The following is a 17,661-nucleotide window of genomic DNA, read 5'->3' on the forward strand; positions in this document are numbered from 1 at the left end:
CTGCTTCCCCAGGCCCGGCCCCAGGTTGGGGGCTTTCTCTCTTTAAGCCAAACCATCCTCTTCTCTAAAAGGGGGCATCTGAGATGAGATGCATGTAAGTACCCAATATTTCTCTCTGTCCTTCCCACTGCCAGCTTTGTCACAGCTCCTGGCCAGAAACCACACAGCCTCTGTCACTGAAGACAGGGTTGCAGTAATTCAATTTATTATTTATTTATTTATTTTTCAGCCTGGAGCCACACCCAAAAAACCTTGAGCAAATGGACCCTGATTTCTTTTTCTTTTTCTTTCTTTCTTTTTTTTTTTTTTTGTTGCCATTTGGCCGGGGCTGGGTTTGAACCTACCACCCTCGGCATATGGGGCCGGCACCCTGCTCACTGAGCCACAGGTGCCACCCCCTTGATTTTTTTTTTTTTAAACAACTCTATTGAGATATGACTTACATACCAATAAAGTTCAACTGTTTACACGATTCAAAAATAAGTAAATACACAATTCAGTGTTTTTTAGTATGTTCATGGAGTTGTACAACCATCATCATAATCTTTTCATTTTAAAACATTTTTGTCACTCCCGAAAGAAACCATGTGCCAATTAACAGTCCACAATTTCCCCTCCCAGCCCCAAGCAACCACTACTCTCTTCTGTCACTCTGGATTTGACTTTTGGAATGCCTGCCATAAATGGAACCGTCTGCTGTGTGGCCCTTCGCAACTGGCTTCTTTCACTGAGCATGTTTCTGAGGTTTATTCATGTCAGCATGGGTTAGTCCTTTACTCCTCAGTGACTGTGTTCCAAGTGGATTGGAAAGATCATGGTCCCCAAAATGTCCTCTCCTTGTGAATAGGAATGCCAGAAGGTTCTGAGGCGGCAGTTGACCCATCCCCTTCTCACTAACAAGGACTTCCTGATGACAAATACTGGGTTTATTTATTTATTTATTTAGTTTTTGGTTTTTGGCCGAGGCTAGGTTTGAACCCGCCACCTCTGGCCTCTGGGACTGGCGCCCTGCTCCTTGAGCCACAGGCGCCGCCCAACAAATACTGGGTTTAAATGGTTGCTGGTGTTTGGAAACTGTAGCCTAATGGGCGACGGGCCCCAATGCCATTGTGCATGGCAAGCTGTTGGCAGAAGAAAGCTAAGTAAACGTGAGCTGAGAGGCACACATAGGGAGCCCTGCCCAGCTAGGACAAAGGGCTTCCTTTGTATCATTCTTGGGTTGTTTCTTTTAACTCCTGTTTGGCAGTGGGGTCTGATAGTCATTTCTATACCACTGAGTAAAGTGATGGTCTCCATAATGAGGAAATAAGCAAGACAGTCCACTGGGTGCATAAGAAGAAAATTTTACAAATTCTATATTTTTCTGCACCTTTTAAATTATATTTCTTTCTTTTTCTTTTTCTTTTTCTTTTTTTTTGAAACAGAGTCTCATTCTGTCACCCTGGGTAGAGTGCCATAGCTTCATCATAGCTCACAGCAACATCAAACTCCTGGGCTCAAATGATCCTCCTGCCTCAGCCTCCCAGTGGTCTGGGACTACAGGCACCTACCACAATGACTGGCTAGTTTTTCTACTTTTAGTAGAGATACCACAATGACTGGCTAGTTTTTCTGCTTTTAGTAGAGATAGGGGGTCTTTGTCTTGCTCAGGCTGGTCTTGAACTCCTGAGCTCAAACAATGCACCTGTCTCAGCCTCCCAGAGTGCTAGGATTACAGGCATGAGCCACCATGCCTGGCCTAAATTACATTTTTTATACAAGTTTTATATTGTACACACTGTGTACGTACAGTGTTATATATATGACTATGATGATAAAATAAGTAAATACACATATATTGAGAAAGTATGTGTGTACATAGAACAGTATACATCTCAAAATATTGAAGACCTCTGGTCTAAGGAAATATTTTTAAAAATATGAGTGACTAAACACTAAAAAACAACCCCAGCTCCTGAGCTATTAACACATGAAACTGATACTCAAAAAACGTTTAAAAAGTTCCTTTATCTATTCAGAGATCCTTTTGGCTTCCTCCCATGTTCATGTTCCAGTAAGTTCCAGGCACAGTGCTGGGCACTCCGGGGTTCAGAGAACTGGATTTACTGTAAGACTTACTCTTGTGTGAGAGACTTAGTACAAGTGATATCTTTTCACCACGTAAATGACTGGCTCGTATCTGCCCATGTTCCCTCTCTTTCTCAAACTGTGCCTTCTGGGGTTGTAAACTAACTTTCAGGGTCTAACTCCCCTTGTTTCCCTGAGATTCCCACATGTCCTTGTTCAACCTCTGCAGGCTCCATGACGGTGGTGACGGTCAAGGCTGTGGCCGGGATGCTTGTCTTGTCCATTCAAGGGAACTTGCAGCTCGACTACCCCATTTTCTACGTGATGTTCGTGTGCATGGTGGCAACCACTATCTACCAGGCCGCGTGAGTTGCAGACATTCTCTTCCTGCTGGGCCTCGCCATTTGGGTCTCTTTCATCTTGGGGGCCTGATTTCATTTGCTTGTGAAGCTGTAGAGAAGGAAAAACACTGAGATCACCAGGGTTTGGCGTCCAGTGTGGAGAGAGAGGAGTTACTGATCTGCTGAGTTGTCACATGGAGAAGGTCTATGCCGCTTGAAAGAGGAAGCCAGGAGTGGACGTGGTTTTTCACCCTCAGAATGACAAATGCTTGGTCGGAGGTAGCCTCACTTCCCATCTTCCCCAAGGCAGGTGTCTGTCTCAGGAACCTCAGAAGCTTTGCCATCCCCAGCAGGCACTTACTTGTCCACTGGATGGAAAATAAAAATTGTCATTTCTTATCTGTAAGGTATTTCCCCAAAATCTTCCCAAGTAGCAGGGCAAGGTGCTCCCTCCTCTCTGTAAAGAGAGCAGTTAAGTAAAAGGCAGCAGCCTGAGGGCAAGGCCTGTGTCTTGTTCCTGCCTGAGTCCCTGTACCCAACAGAGGGCCTGGGAGGAAGGAGGTGCTCCAGGAATATTGCAGGTGACAAGGTCCCATAGGTGTGCAGAACTCACTGGTGTGTGAGGCTTACACAGCCTGGGACGCTCTGACTCTGACTCTGTCCTGGGTTCATGATCCACCAGCCTGCAGGGACCACAGGAGTAGCTGCTACTGACCAGTGCTCAGAGTGGTAGCTCTGTTCTCAGTGCTTGATGGAACCAACTCATTTGGTCCTTATAGCACTTTCAGGCAGAGGATAAGGTCCCCGTGTTGCACATGAGGAACTGAAGCAAAGAGAGGTAAGAGGCTAGGAGGTGGCAGAGCTGAGAGTGAACCCAGGCGCCTGGCCATGCCCCGCCACACTGCCCTCCTCCCTCACACTCAGCTTCTTCATCTGCAAATGAGAACAGCTGTAGTCCCCACCTAGGAGAGCCACGGAAGCCCCTGGGAGGTTGGGCCTGGGACAATGTCCTGTAAACTTGAGCTGCTTCTGTGGTTTTTGTCCTTACTGTTGTTATTTTTAGTCCTACTACAACAATCCCTGTCCTTGCAGGGAGCCTCTGCCAGTACAAGGCTCTATGCTGAGCACTCCAGGGGCAGCAAAGATGACTCGGCTGTCCCTGCTGGCCTCCTAGGGAGCTTCTCATTCACCTGGACAGCACAGTCCACTGAGAGCCCTCAGTATACAGAGGTGACAGTAGTCATTGTCCTCAAGACACTCATGGCCCCAAGGGGAATGAGGGGGGGGCGCAAGTCAACAGTTGAGTGGTGAGTTTGTGACTGTCAGCAACTGTGCAGTGAGAGCTAAACTGCTATGCAGAGAAAAGGATGGAGACTATGTTCTTAAATGGGGTTCCTATTTACCATAAATGACAATAATAGGAATGATTCAAATTTTCTTTTTCCCATATTTACTGCAATGATCACATTATTTTTAAATTCAAAAGAAAATTGGTCTCAAAGAACCATGACATCACTAGGCAGAATGTGTCAAGTGCTGTGAGAGTTTCTTGGGCATGTGGGGGATGTTCAAGAGACCCAGGAATGGCTCTTGTTAGTGGGGTACAGATAGAGGGGTGAGGAAAACAGCATTTCAGGTGATGTGCAGCGGGAGGTCAAAGGTGTGACACCAGAAAGGACATGGTCCAGTTGGGAAAAGGACGAACCTCATCCTGTGTGTCTAGGGGAAGAAAAAAGCCAAGCATGGACCCCAGACCAGGGACGCGTGGTACCCTGTAACATGGGGATGGCATTTTTATAAACCAAGGAATATTCTTTCATGCTTCATCTTGGTATTTCAAACCAAATCTACTGCCATCAGCTTTGCCTTCACCTGCCCGATGTCCCCACAGCCCACTAACTTGAGTGCTTTTGTGTTGAAGGTTTCTAAGTCAGGCCTCACAGATGTACGACTCTTCCTTGATTGCCAGCGTGGGCTACATTCTGTCTACAACTGTCGCTATCACAGCAGGTAAGGGTGGCGAGCTGTAGATTTCTGTCTTCTGCCCTAGCTGAGACGTTACCCAAGGGGGCAGGCTCTGCCCCATCTGTGAACTGAAGCTGCTCACTTGTTCTGCTTGTCAAGAGTTTCCTGGAGAATGTGTAGGAATTGGAGCCAAATAGCCTGGGTTTGCAGCCCTGCATGGCCACACACTAGCTGTGTGACTCTGGGAACATCACTTAACCTCTCTGAGCCTCAGTACCAGATTTCTAAAATAGAAGTAATAACACCTCCTAGAATTGCAGTAGGTGTGATGAAGCGTGTCCCCTACTCCATAGGGTGTGCATTGTAACACGTTTGCCATCATCGGCTGGCCCCAAGGCCACCACTGACCAAGTGACCACACATCTCTTCCTCATGATTTCTAGGGCTAGCACCTGCTACATCAGGTGCTCGCAAAGTGATCGTTATTGTTCTCCGGTTCTTCTACGCTGCCCCTAAATGTTTATTTTCTCTCTGAGGTTGAAAGGTGTAAGTGTTGGTGCCGGAGATGATGAGGCCGCAGTGGAGATGTTCAGGCCAGATTTATTGAAAGTGGAGGGTGACCCGCCCGGGCAGTGCAAAGGTGGCGTCTGCGCCCTGGGGTGGGGGTGGGGGCAGTTAGAGATCACTTTTGTATGGGGCTGCAGGGGGTAGGCAAATTCCACAGCTTGCCTGGAAAGTTAGGGTCTTTTGTGAGAACTTCTCTGGGGATGGGCTAGCCAGATGCTTTGTGTCTTTGTCTTAGGAGGAGACAAGGGGGAGGGGAAAGGGTTTGTGTCTGGCTGGGTTAGGCTCGCCCCACAGAGGTGGCTTCAGAAGGCTGCGAGCATATCAAAGAGTTTGTCGTTTGTCTGTATTTTCTGATGGCTAAAATCTTCCGGTAAGGACCAAGGGCTTGTCTTTGAAGAAGGCCTGGCAGTAAAGCCACATACTCTGCGTAACCCTTTAGACAAGCAGCGCTGAGTCCCCATTCACAGCAGGCAGGGTGCACAGCCCTCCAGGGCCTGCACTGTGACCCAGAGCAGCCAGAAGCTAAATTGCCACATGGTCAAAAACCTTGGTCAGGAGGAGTGAACACCAGCCAGGGTTGAAAGGAATAGTGAACACCGTGGTTGGTTCACAAGCAGAAGTCATGACAGGGAGACAGCATAAGACCTGCAGAGATGAAATGATTCCGGCTAGAGGCTTGTTCCAGGCGGGGCCAGCCCACGCCACAGGAATAGACCCACAGGCTTGGCACCTGCCAGCCGCAAGAGGTTAGAAAGCTCTAATAGCTAAGTGCAAAACCTTGTTTATCCATCTTAAGAAAGATCGGGAAAGGCGTATGCAAGCACAGGTCAGTGCTGTCTACGGTTTAGTGAATGCTGTGTTTCATCGCTGTTTTCCTGGGTTTGATCATGCACTATGGTTATGATATGATATGATTGGGGGAAGCTGGAAGAAGGGTCCATGGGGACTCTGGACTATTTCTGCGAGTCTCATATTATCTCAAAAGTTATACAAAGAATCAAAAGATGGCGATCACTGAGATCTAAGAGGGGAAGAAAGAAGGCAACCTGATCCCCCAAACGACTTTTATCCCATTCTTCTAATATTTTGCCAGGCATAGTCATAATATTTTTTGATTATTTTGGCTTCCTGGAGAGAAGAGAGTTTAGCCAGTTCCTACACAGAGCAGGTGGGTGATTTGACCAGTGTCTGCTCTTATTTGCTGCTGCAGGTGCAGTGTTTTACCTGGACTTCCTTGGGGAGGACGTGCTGCACATCTGCATGTTTGCGCTGGGGTGAGTTCCCTCCTGCCAGGGCCAGGGCCAGGGCCAGGGTATGGCTGGGCGTGGAGCCCTCCAGGCAGGTTGCCGCCCTCTCCCTCTTCCTTCTGCAGCTGGTCCATCCTTTAGAGTCAGGGAAGCTGGTGGGCTTTGGAGCTTGGCCCCTAGAGGTGAGCAGTTTGCTCCCCAGAGGGCTTTATCTGCTTCTCTTTTGGGCTTTAATCTCTGCAGCATTTCTAAAATATCACATTTTGACACATAAAAGACTCTCAGCCTCACCTCATATCTAAGAAATGCATATTGAAGCCACATGAGATACCATAATTTTGCAAAAACTAACAGGATGGATAGTGGCAGGAGGATGAAGGGGCCAATTTCCTGCCTCACTTGAGCCGTAATTTAATGTCGGAGGGCAATTCAGCGTCATCAAAACTTAGATGAGCGGGCTTTCCGATGCAACATTCCATTTCTAATCATTTATTTCAGAAAAAATACTTCATCGGGACACAAAGACAGACTTATGAGGCTATTTATTAATTTTTTAATTAGCTCTATATGCAAATCATTGGAAGCAATAGAAACTTCCAGCAGTTGAACATGGTTTAAAAAAAAAAGATTCTAAGTTTGGGTAATAACATGCTGTGCTGCCATTTTGAAAACTTGAGGCCAGTCTATAGATGCTGACCCAGAACTCAGTTGAGAACACATTAATGAAAAAAAGTCACAAACTTCATAAAAGCATGGCTTTTTTTAAAACTCTATGATCTAAAGTTCCACTTCTAGATTTTTACCCAAAAGAAATGAGTCCATATATTGACTAAATGATTTGTACATGAGTATTTGTTTATAATAGGTCCATATTGGAAACAACCCAAATGTTGATCAATAAGAGAGTTGAAAAAAAATTGTAATATATCCAAACAATAGATTCTATACAACAATTTAAAAAATGAACTAATATATGCAATAAAGTAGATGAATCTTAAAAATGTTTTATCAAATGAAACTAGACATAAAAGAGTATATACCGGGGCGGCACTTGTGGCTCAGTCGGTAAGGCGCCAGCCCCATATACCGAGGGTGGCGGGTTCAAACCCGGCCCTGGCCAAACTACAACAAAAAAATAGCTGGGCATTGTGGCGGGTGCCTGTAGTCCCAGCTACTCGGGAGGCTGAGGCAAGAGAATCGCTTAAGCCCAGGAGTTGGAGGTTGCTGTGAGCTGTGTGAGGCCACGGCACTCTACCGAGGGCCATAAAGTAAGACTCTGTCTCTACCAAAAAAAAAAAAAAAAGTATATACCGTATGATTTAACTTACATGAATTCAAGAACAGACAAATCTAATCCATGGGAGAGAACTCAAAATAGTGGTTACCTCTGGGGAAAGGTTAGCATGAATTGGGAAGGGTCACAGGAAACTTTCTGGGAGGGTTGGAAATGTTTTCTATCTTGACCTGGTGGTGATTACACAACTAAAATTCATCCGTCTATATAATTGGGGCTGGTGCCTTTTACTGTGTGAAAATTATCCCTCAATTTTGAGAAAGTGTGCTGGTTTATATAAGTTATAGGGAAAAGAAAAATCTCTGGAAGAATATATATCTACCTGGGTGAGTGGGCCCAGGGAATAAAGGGACTTTCCAGTTTTTACTAATTTTAATACTTATTTTAATTTCCTTTTTTTTTTTTTCTTAGAGATAGTGTCTTACTCTGTCACCCAGGCTACAGTGCAATTTTTTTAAAAAAAAATTTAAAGGCAAGGTTCTGAGAACAGTGGCTGAGTAGAAGTGAAGAACCATGAGAGTTTTATCCAGGAGAACCTAATTTATTCTGATTACATTATGAGGCACGCACAGGGCACGGGGGGCCTCTCAGGCTGTGATTATTCAGCTAGCTTCTGCTCCTGCTGGTCTCAGGCCCAGCAGCCTGCAAACCTTTTTACCTTTTCTTATCAGCTGTGATTGAATCCCCAGCCTCACCCCTGGCTTTATTTTTCTTCCTCTCTCGTATCTCCATTCCTCAGGTGCCTCATTGCATTCTTGGGCGTCTTCTTAATCACGCGAAACAGGAAGAAGGCCATTCCATTTGAGCCCTATATTTCCATGGATGCCATGCCAGGTAACGTTAAAACCTGTGGGTCCAACTGACCGTCCATATAGAATGACTGCTACTTCCTGTTCAAGAAGAGACAGCCACCTGCTGTGCCATGCCATTGGGGTGTGACTGCTCTCACTGTCCTTTTTTTTTGTTTGTTTTTTTAAATCTTGTGCAATAGAGGAGGCAGTGGCTGAAGCACCTTGGTTGGTTTTGAGCATGTCTTGCTGTTTTCCCATGTCTATTTCGGGATCTTATAAAGGAAATCTTGACTCACACTGGATATAATTTTGATCTGCAGCACCAGGCTTCCTGGCTGCAAATGGAAAAACCCATTCATCTAGTTGGAATGGAATGATCAGAAAGGGGAAAGGAAATAGGATGAATGAAATTCAAGTACTATAACCTCACTCCCTGGATTCCACAGGGAGAGGATTTCTCTGGAAAGCCTAATTTCCCAGGAAGCTAAGGGTTCAGACTGAGAAGCACAAACTCAAGTGCTTGACTGTAACATAAACATGTGAATCAGTTAAATACTGTGTGGTAGGGAGTAGTGGGGGCTGTGGAGAACTAGCATGTGCCTGGCTAGCCTCGGATGATTCAGAATAGAAAAGACATTGAACCGGGTGGTGCCTGTGGCTCAGTCGGTAAGGCGCCGGCCCCATATACCAAGGGTGGCAGGTTCGAACCCAGCCCCGGCCAAACTGCAACCAAAAAATAGCCGGGCGATGTGGCAGGCGCCTGTAGTCCCAGCTACTCGGGAGGCTGAGGCAAGAGAATCGCTTAAGCCCAGGAGTTGGAGGTTGCTGTGAGCTGTGTGAGGCCACGGCACTCTACCAAGGGCCATAAAGTGAGACTCTGTCTCTACAAAAAAAAAAAAAAAAGAAAAGACATTGAACCAACCCCATTTAGATTTGCTGACATAAAATTCTGTAGGTTGCCAGTGACCATTACCTTCTACACATTAACTCAAAATTAATTTTTATTTAAAAAATAGAAAGTAGGGGGCGGCGCCTGTGGCTCAAGGAGTAGGGTGCCGATCCCATATACCAGAGGTGGCAGGTTCAAACCCAGCCCTGGCCAAAAAAAAAAAAAAAAAATAGAAAGTAGGCTCAGTGACCGTAGCACAGTGGTTCCGGCACCAGCCACATACATCAAGGCTGGGGGGTTCGAACCCAGCCCAGGCCAGCTAAATAACAATGACAACTGCAACAGAAAATAGCCGGGCATTGTGGTGAGTGCCTGTAGTCCCAGCTACTTGGGAGGCTGAGGCAAGAGAATCGCTTAAGCCCAAAAGTTGGAGGTTGCTGTGAGCTATGTTGCCACGACGCTCAACCAAGGACGACATAATAAAGAAATAAAATAAAAAATAGAAAGTAGAACTCTCTCCAAAACATAAACTGCCATCCTTCATTGTCACAATTTAATGAACAATATATAAAAGCATTGATGGTGCAGAATACAGCTTACCCAAGATCAGTGTTTATGCTGTAACGCTGCGATGCAGGCGTGTTCTCGGGGCTGACTGGGCTGCTTCTGCATTAAACAGAGCAGGATATATGTGTCTATTTTTATATTATTTCCTATTCTCTTGCTATTGAGCTGTTGTCTGTCATTCTTGCTGTGACCAGCCTGCCTGAGCATTACCAACTCCATGACAATCTTCTCATTTAACACAACTTGTTCAAATTAATGTACAAAATCAAAATAAATGAGCTTGGAGTTGGGGACCTAAGGTTTCTCCTAGGAGTTAAGTGCATGAGCTTTAGTGCATGGACTTTTTAAACATCTAATCTGGCTGCTCAGATGCCTTTTTTGCTTACTTCCTTGTTTCTCGGCTGTGTTCCGGATAGATGAGGGCGCTGGATAGCTGAATTCCAGATAGGTGAGGTGTCAACTCTGTGTGTGCAAGTCTGTGTATGTATATGTGTGTTTGTGCATTCGTAAACTATGTATGTGTATATATCTATATAAATATTTGTATGCACATATATACAGATGTATTTCCGGGTGGAAAAACAGAAGGTAACCTAAGGTAATCTTTGATACCCACATTCTGTGGTCCATTTTGGGGTGTGGCTCTCAGCTTTTTCTTTGCACCTTTTGACCAGTGGGAAGTTAGATGGTAAAGAAAGGAGACCCCACTCCACTGTGGTAGTTTGAGATTAAACGTATTCTGTGTGGACTTGGGATTTAGATGACCTGGATTCAAATCCCAGCTCTACCATCTACCCACTATGTGACGACATCCCAAGGCCTCTTTATTCTGACTTGTAAAATGGGATTCCTCCTCATAGGGTAGTGGGATCATACGTGTAAAGGACTCTGGCACAGTGTCTGGGACATGGTAGATGCCTGGTTATATTTGGTTTCACTTGCTTTTTGCTTTTAAAAAATTTTGGAAAATTTCAAACCCTTGCTTGGTGCCAGGTGAAACATGCAGAATAAAACTGCTGGACAGGCTCAGTGCCTGTGGCTCAAACAGCTAAGGCACCAGCCACATACACCTGAGCTGGCGGGTTCCAATCCAGCCTGGGCCCGCCAAACAACAATGATGGCTACAACCAAAAAATAGCCGGGCGTTGTGGCGGGCACCTGTAATTCCAGCTACTTGGGAGGCGGAGGCAAGAGAATCGCTGGAGCCCAGAAGTTGGAGGTTGCTGTGAGCTGTGATGCTATGGCACTCTACCCAGGGTGAGAGCTTGAGGCTCTGTCTCAAAAAACAAACAAACAAACAAACAAAAAAAAAAAACCTGCTGGACAGTCTCAGCTTAAACAGAGACGATTTTCTAGCCACTTGGTTTCCCTGGTCAGTCAGCATCAGGACTTCTCTCTTGTCTACATAGACCGGTATCTTCAGAGTAGACCCATTGCTGCTTAAGAGGCATTCAAATTCCAAAAGTTCTCTGTATCTCACAATTTGGAGAGGCCTTAAGTAGTTGAAGCACCAGAAAGAATTCTTAGAAATGAGCGGGCACCGGCCCCATATACCGAGGGTGGCAGGTTCAAACCCAGCCCCGGCCAAACTGCAACCAAAAAAATAGCCGGGCGTTGTGGTGGGCGCCTGTAGTCCCAGCTGCTCGGGAGGCTGAGGCAAGAGAATCGCTTAAGCCCAGGAGTTGGAGGTTGCTGTGAGCTGTGTGACGCTACGGCACTCTACCGAGGGCCATAAAGTGAAACTCTGTCTCTACAAAAAAAAAAAAAAAGAAAACATTCAGGACGGCACCTGTTGCTCAGTGAGTAGGGCACCGGCCCCATATACCGAGGGTGGCGGGTTCACACCCAGCCCGGGCCAAACTGCAACAAAAAAATAGCCGGGTGTTGTGGCAGGCGCCTGTAGTCCCAGCTGCTCGGGAGGCTGAAGCAAGAGAATCACGTCCCAAGAGCTGGAGGTTGCTGTGAGCTATGTGATGCCATGGCACTCTACCAAGGGCAGTAAAGTGAGACTCTGTCTCTACAAAAAAAAAAAAAAAAAAGAAAGAAAGAAATGAGCAAGAAAAAATACCCCCTGACCTCCAGGCAGGAGCTGACCTGCCACCCATAGCTGGACCTTGGCTTTCTCTGCGGTACATAAACAAGTTCATAGAACATCAACAGCAGATAAGGCCTGACTATGAAGAATCAGGACACAAACAGGACCACTCCAGAATTATGTCTGCACACAGATAAAACATGAACATTGTCTAAGCCACAAAAAAGGCCAACCATCTCCTTATATCTTGGCTAATATGAGAGACCACTGCTACTACTTCACCACTCACAGTTTTAGCCTCAATCTTATAGGTAAGAATTACCAAGCTCCCCAATCATAGAATTATCCCTGCTTCCTGATAGCATCTAAAGCAGTCTTTTTCAAGCTTTTTTATTTCACGGCACACTTGAACCTGTAGTTAAGCTTCTGCAGCACACTTAAATTATGTTGATCAAAAAAAGAGTTAAAAAAAAAAAAGAATATACTTTGCTTTGAACTTCTTTTGAAAATGATCATCAAAAATTTTCCTGGCACATTGGTTGAAAATCACTGATCTAAAGCAAAGCCTCACTTCTTGAATCCTCCCCCAAACCACCTGACCCAAGGCCCAATCATAAGTCCTCTCTAACATCCTCTTACTCAAGTACCTTCTGGGTCTCATGGTGTACATCTCTCTCCCTGCGACAAATCAGTACCCCCAAATTGTTTGGCTATAGGTGTATTCTTATTGGTCTTTGGCTGGAAGGCATTGACAAAATCCAAAGTCTACACCACACCTGGTAAGCCAACTCTATTCTGTAAGAAACAGACCCCTTCAGCTTCCCCCTGCCCCCCCTACCCCACAATCCACACCACAAACCCTTAAACTGCTCCCTTCAAAGGACCATCAGCCAGGTCTTGTGCACTACAGAGGCAAAAGGCCTTCCACAGACTGGGCCTTGGCAGGCCACTGGCAGAAGGGATAAGAGCCCACTTCTGTCTCTCATTAGCTGTGTGACCTTGGGCGAATTACTTCACCTCTCTTAATCTGTTTTCTTACATAGAGAATGAGGATAGTTCATCTCTGTCACTGCATTATTTGGGGATTAAGCGCAGACGTATAGGGAGGCCACACAGCATTCAGTTAAGACTGTGGGGTTCCAAGTTTAAACCCCGAGGGTGACCCCTGTCACTGCCACTTAACTACCTGTGTGAGCTCTGGCAAATTGCTCAAACCTCCAACTGCCTCTTGTTTTTATTATCAGTCATCCTGAGGAACACATGAGATAAAACTTTGTAATTCTAAAAGTGTCTGCCACCCCAGTGCAGCTAGCCATTAGCTGTGGTTACTATTACTATTTAAAGTACTTAGCCCCATGCCCAGGGCACATTAACCAGTCAGATGTCAGCTACTATCATCGTCACAGTTTCACAAAGACACTTTGCATTCAATTTCTTATGACTCAAGTCTGGAGGCAGGAGAATTTGAAGGGTTCTAATTCCCTAGCAGGAAAAGAGTTGGGCTCCAAAGTAACCAGGTCTCCCCACCTCACTACCCTCACTAGTGAATGGGATTGCAGGATAAGGGCAAAGGAATTAAAGATTAGAGTCTTTGCCCTCAAATGTAAGTAGGCATCCAACATCAGTGTGCCTAGAAGTAATAAGCAGAATCGCACTTTCCCTTATATGTGGACCAGGGATGTTAATGTTAAAGGTCATAATCTCCCTCTGGGCACCATGATGCTTCTGTCACCTTGAGATGTCCGTGATGCAAAAATGACCTTTTTTCCTCAACAGTGTAGCTTCCTGATTCTAATTCAGCAGTGACGTGTTGGCATCTACCACGTTCAAAGCACAGTGCTGGCGCCACTCCACCTGGGGCCCACACAGGCATTCCCACCTCCTTCTAGGGCGGCTGAGGGTTCCTCTTGACAGTGGCTGGTCTGTGAGCATATTTCCTGGAGATTCATTCCTTGTTGCTTAGCAACTGTAATATTTCTAGAGTATATTTATGGATGGGTCTCTTTGAAACCTAAAGCAATCGGGAAATTGGCAGCGCACATGATTAGCTCCTGAGTACTGTAATTAGCCGGTGGCAGGAGAGAGGGAGAATGCAGCCTCCTCGGCCCCCTTGCCATGTAATGATGTGGGGGAAATGGGTTTCTTTTCAGGTATGCAGAACATGCATGACAAAGGCATGACTGTCCAGCCTGACCTCAAAGCTTCTTTTTCCTACGGGGCCCTGGAAAACAACGACAGCATTTCTGAGATTTACACTCCTGCCACACTGCCAGTCATGCAAGAAGAACACGGCCCCAGAAGCGCCTCTGGGGTTCCCTACCGAGTGCTGGAGCACACCAAGAAGGAATGAGACTCGCCTCCCTCCATTTGTAACTGTTCAAGCCCGGCTGGCAGTGGCTCGACCCTTAATTCTAAAATTTGCCTTTCAAGTCTCATTTTTTGTTTTTTAACTGACAACTCCATGGAGACTGATCTTGGAAAGCCTTTGTATCTAACAAAAGGATACATGATCTTGGTCTTGGAAATTTCAAATGATGAGGGTCAGGGAATGAAAGAGTATTCCAGATGGGAGATATGGAATTCAGCCTCTGCCTGGTTTTAGCCCAGAGGTATTTAGAAAGCCTGTTTACCATCAGTAAGGTGGTAACTGAGCTTCCTGGATCAACGATCAAAGGTTGCAACATTCTTCAGGAGCTAAGGCAAGGTAGAGGTTCCACTCTGATCTAAGGTCTCGAACCCAGTGAAGGGCTGGAGGCCTCTAACTCTGTCTTCCTCCACCTCACACGCATGCCTGGTCTCTCTCACTCATGATGCCATATCTGTGAAATATTCGCATCCTTCACACGGCAGAGCGGGCCAACCCTGGGCAGGACATTCTGTCACTCTTGTGTGACATCTACCTTCCAGTTGTCTCTGCCCTTCCAGTGAAGACATGCTTGGTGTGTTTATATTGACTCTGCTCTGAAAACTAGTTTGGGGCCTGGGAGAACTACCAGATTAGGTTTTCTTTCCCCCAGGGGAACTGGTGTTCAGGGGAAGATTGAGGAGGATGGGGGAAAGGTGAGGTTACTGCCTCCCTCTTGATCATACAAAACATGATCACACCACTTGAGAAGATAGAACATCTGGCTGTTACATGTTATTTTTTCCCCTGCACATCAGTGCCCCCTGGGAAAGTTGAGGGTACTCACTTCAGAGACAGCATCTTGCACATCTGCTCCACACTCCCAAGTCTCCTTCTCAGTCCACTTTGAGTTATTGGTCAGTTTCCTTGGAATCAGTTGAGACTCCCTGGATCTTAACCTCCTGCACGTGTGTCTGGGAGAAACAAGCTTTCTCAAAAATGGGCTATTTCTTTCTTTCTGTTCCTGACTATCTTCTCCTAGACTGACTGTATACTTCTGAGAGTGGCAGGTGAAGGTTTGCACACTTTAATGACCAGATGGACCTCCTAGGAGTTTATGTAAAATGCAAATTCCTAGACCCCAACTGCGGGCACTCATTAAATGGGACTGCATGCTTAACTGGCACACAGGTGGTTCTGATGCCAGAAATCCAGAGATCCCACACCTGGAAAGCCTAATAATGGAAAAAGAAGGGCTGCTAAAAAAAACCCCAGGGCCCCGTGCACCCCGGTTAGGAGGTTGAAATTACCAGTTATTTCCTCTCTGGGATTCTTTTTGGCAGGTGAATAATCCCCATAGAACCTGTGGCATTTCTTCATCCTGTGAATGCTCTTAGAACTACACTCACTGTTTCCAGAGACAGCCTTCAATAGGCAAGAAAACAGTGTTAATAGACCAGTGTTGACAGATGTTTATCTTTACAGATGTGCTTAATGCTGATTGAGTACCTTGCCTTCCAAAATGCCTTCATTTGTTGCCTGTGATAACCACTTCTGTATTGTGTCTTTAATGCCTCAGAAGGCAACAGACAATAAGCTTTTTTTTCCCCTTAGGATGGGTATCAACTCTACTTAACAATATTTATAAGGCATTTGCTATGTGTTAAGTGTTGGGGGGAGGGGGGGTCAAAGCTATAGAGATAAGACATAGTTCCTGCCCTCCAGGCCAGCAGGGGAGACCAAATTCCCAGGAATCTCTGGCAGGGCAGGCTGTGACAGGTGTATGTGCAATAGTGGGCCACAGAAAATGAGTCGTGGTGGCCCTGGTAAAGGTCAGACCCTGAGCCCAAAGCACCATTCAGAGTTGGATTTTGGCTCCACTCATGGATGGGTGGTAGATCTGAGCAAAGCACAGAAAGTAGGGTGATCATCCCACACACACACACACACCCCAGGGCAGAGGGGCCAGCATTTGCAAAGGCACAGAGGTGGAGAGGGGTGGTTGGCCAAAAAAAGAGAGCCAGGGAATGTGGTGGGAGACAGGGCTTGAAAGATAAGCAGCAAAAGCCAAAACATGGGGGGTCTCGAGTCCCTGGCTGAGGAGTTTAAAGCGTATTCCTTTTTTTTTTTTAAGCATATTCTTGAGAGCACAGGAGCCATTGATAGTTCATGAGGAAGAGACTGCAGGATCAGCACTGGTGAGAAAGGAGGACTTGTTCAGTGTAGAGGAGGAATCAGAATTGGTAATAAGTCACCTTTCAAGGTCAAGCTCTGAGCCTGCAAGAAAACAACAGAAAGGGGGAAATAAAATCAGGTTTCAGGGCTATTCAAGTATTCTTCATTTCCCAAGTGATTTTTCTAAGGCTGGGGGCAAGGGCAGAGTGAATGAAGGTGAACAGGAAGGCTATTTAGGTTGTCAGACTTCGGGGGTCAGCAACAATTCTGGCGTGTGTGCTCCCAAATTCACTCTGCCCCTCCTTCCCACTTTGTTACGGGCCTTTTAACCCAGGGCCAGCCAGCTTTCTTGAGATGAGTAGATAAAAGTGCACTGTCATTTCAGGTCTGCTGCAGATCACGGGGACAAGGCCTCCCAGGAACTGCTGCTGGGGCCTGAGTGGCTCCCCTACCTTCAGTTTGGGGGCGGTGGCATCTTTCCACATAGCTGAGCCACGAGAGGTTCTGAGCAGAAACTTACAGGGTGGTTTCCTGAGTGGAAGTCAGGGGAGGTCCTTGAGCAGTGGGAAGGACAGCTGGTGTGGAGCCATCGTCACCAAAGTTCTCAATCTGTCTTGAGCTAACTTCTCCCAGTCTTTGTTCTTAAGTGTAAATGAACCGTTTGCTGGTGGCAATAAACGGCACTGTTAGGATGGAGAAGAACATCAGTTCTGTGTGTTTACCATGGCTCTAACATCCCCAGGCTCTCTTGGGCAGCAACATTGAATATCACACCTGCATCTCCTTCCTAGCTGCCAGGTGTGGTACTCACCAAACTTGGGTTTAAACTTCAGCTGCCATCACATCAAGCCTCAGGTTCACCAAGGGTTTTTGCAGCATGGAGTTGAATGCCAGGTAGAAGAGGGAGGGCTGAGGTCTCTGTTGCTTTTCTGGTGGAAACCGGACAGCTTGATGTCCCCGTGTGGATACAGAACGTCCATGAGGGGAGCATTAGGCAACCTGCCCTGCAGTCTTGTGAATTCCAGATCTGGTCCCACACTGGCTGATAGGCAAAATAAGTTACCTCTGTGTTTGTCTGAGGAGCTGTGTATATGAAGTCACCTTAGATTACATTTTCTGTGGTTGCTTATATTTTGTTAACTTCACGACTCATGTGGCATGTCTAATTTTTCGAAAAACGTGTGCTATGTGCAAATAACATTATGAAGTTGTATTTAATTAAAAAAAAATCTACGACATACCTGTTGAGTTTGTGTCTTATGTTTAGCCGATACTTTCTAGAATTACCTAGAACAATGATGTCTGAAAAAACTTTGTTCTTTTTTTTTTGTTTTTGATGTCTGATAAAACTTTGTGATGATGGAACTAGCCTGTGTCTG

General features: G+C 46.0%; 1 protein-coding gene across 2 annotated transcripts in view; it reads left to right on the top strand.

Annotated features, from left to right (window-relative positions):
- Positions 1-17,661, top strand: part of NIPAL3 (NIPA like domain containing 3) — a 60,580-nt gene that overhangs the window by 29,927 nt on the left and 12,992 nt on the right. Inside the window, exons 8-12 of one of the 2 annotated variants that reach the window (XM_053576123.1) lie at positions 2,297-2,432; positions 4,330-4,418; positions 6,151-6,214; positions 8,221-8,315; positions 13,914-17,522. In XM_053576123.1, coding sequence (XP_053432098.1) covers positions 2,297-2,432; positions 4,330-4,418; positions 6,151-6,214; positions 8,221-8,315; positions 13,914-14,113 — 584 coding nt within the window. In that variant the 3' untranslated portion in view covers positions 14,114-17,522. Of the gene's footprint in view, positions 1-2,296; positions 2,433-4,329; positions 4,419-6,150; positions 6,215-8,220; positions 8,316-13,913; positions 17,523-17,661 lie in introns of those variants that run through there. The other variant, XM_053576124.1, reaches the window with a different exon arrangement.

Source organism: Nycticebus coucang, chromosome 22 (genome assembly GCF_027406575.1).
Source record: "Nycticebus coucang isolate mNycCou1 chromosome 22, mNycCou1.pri, whole genome shotgun sequence".
NCBI classification, from domain to species: domain Eukaryota; kingdom Metazoa; phylum Chordata; class Mammalia; order Primates; family Lorisidae; genus Nycticebus; species Nycticebus coucang.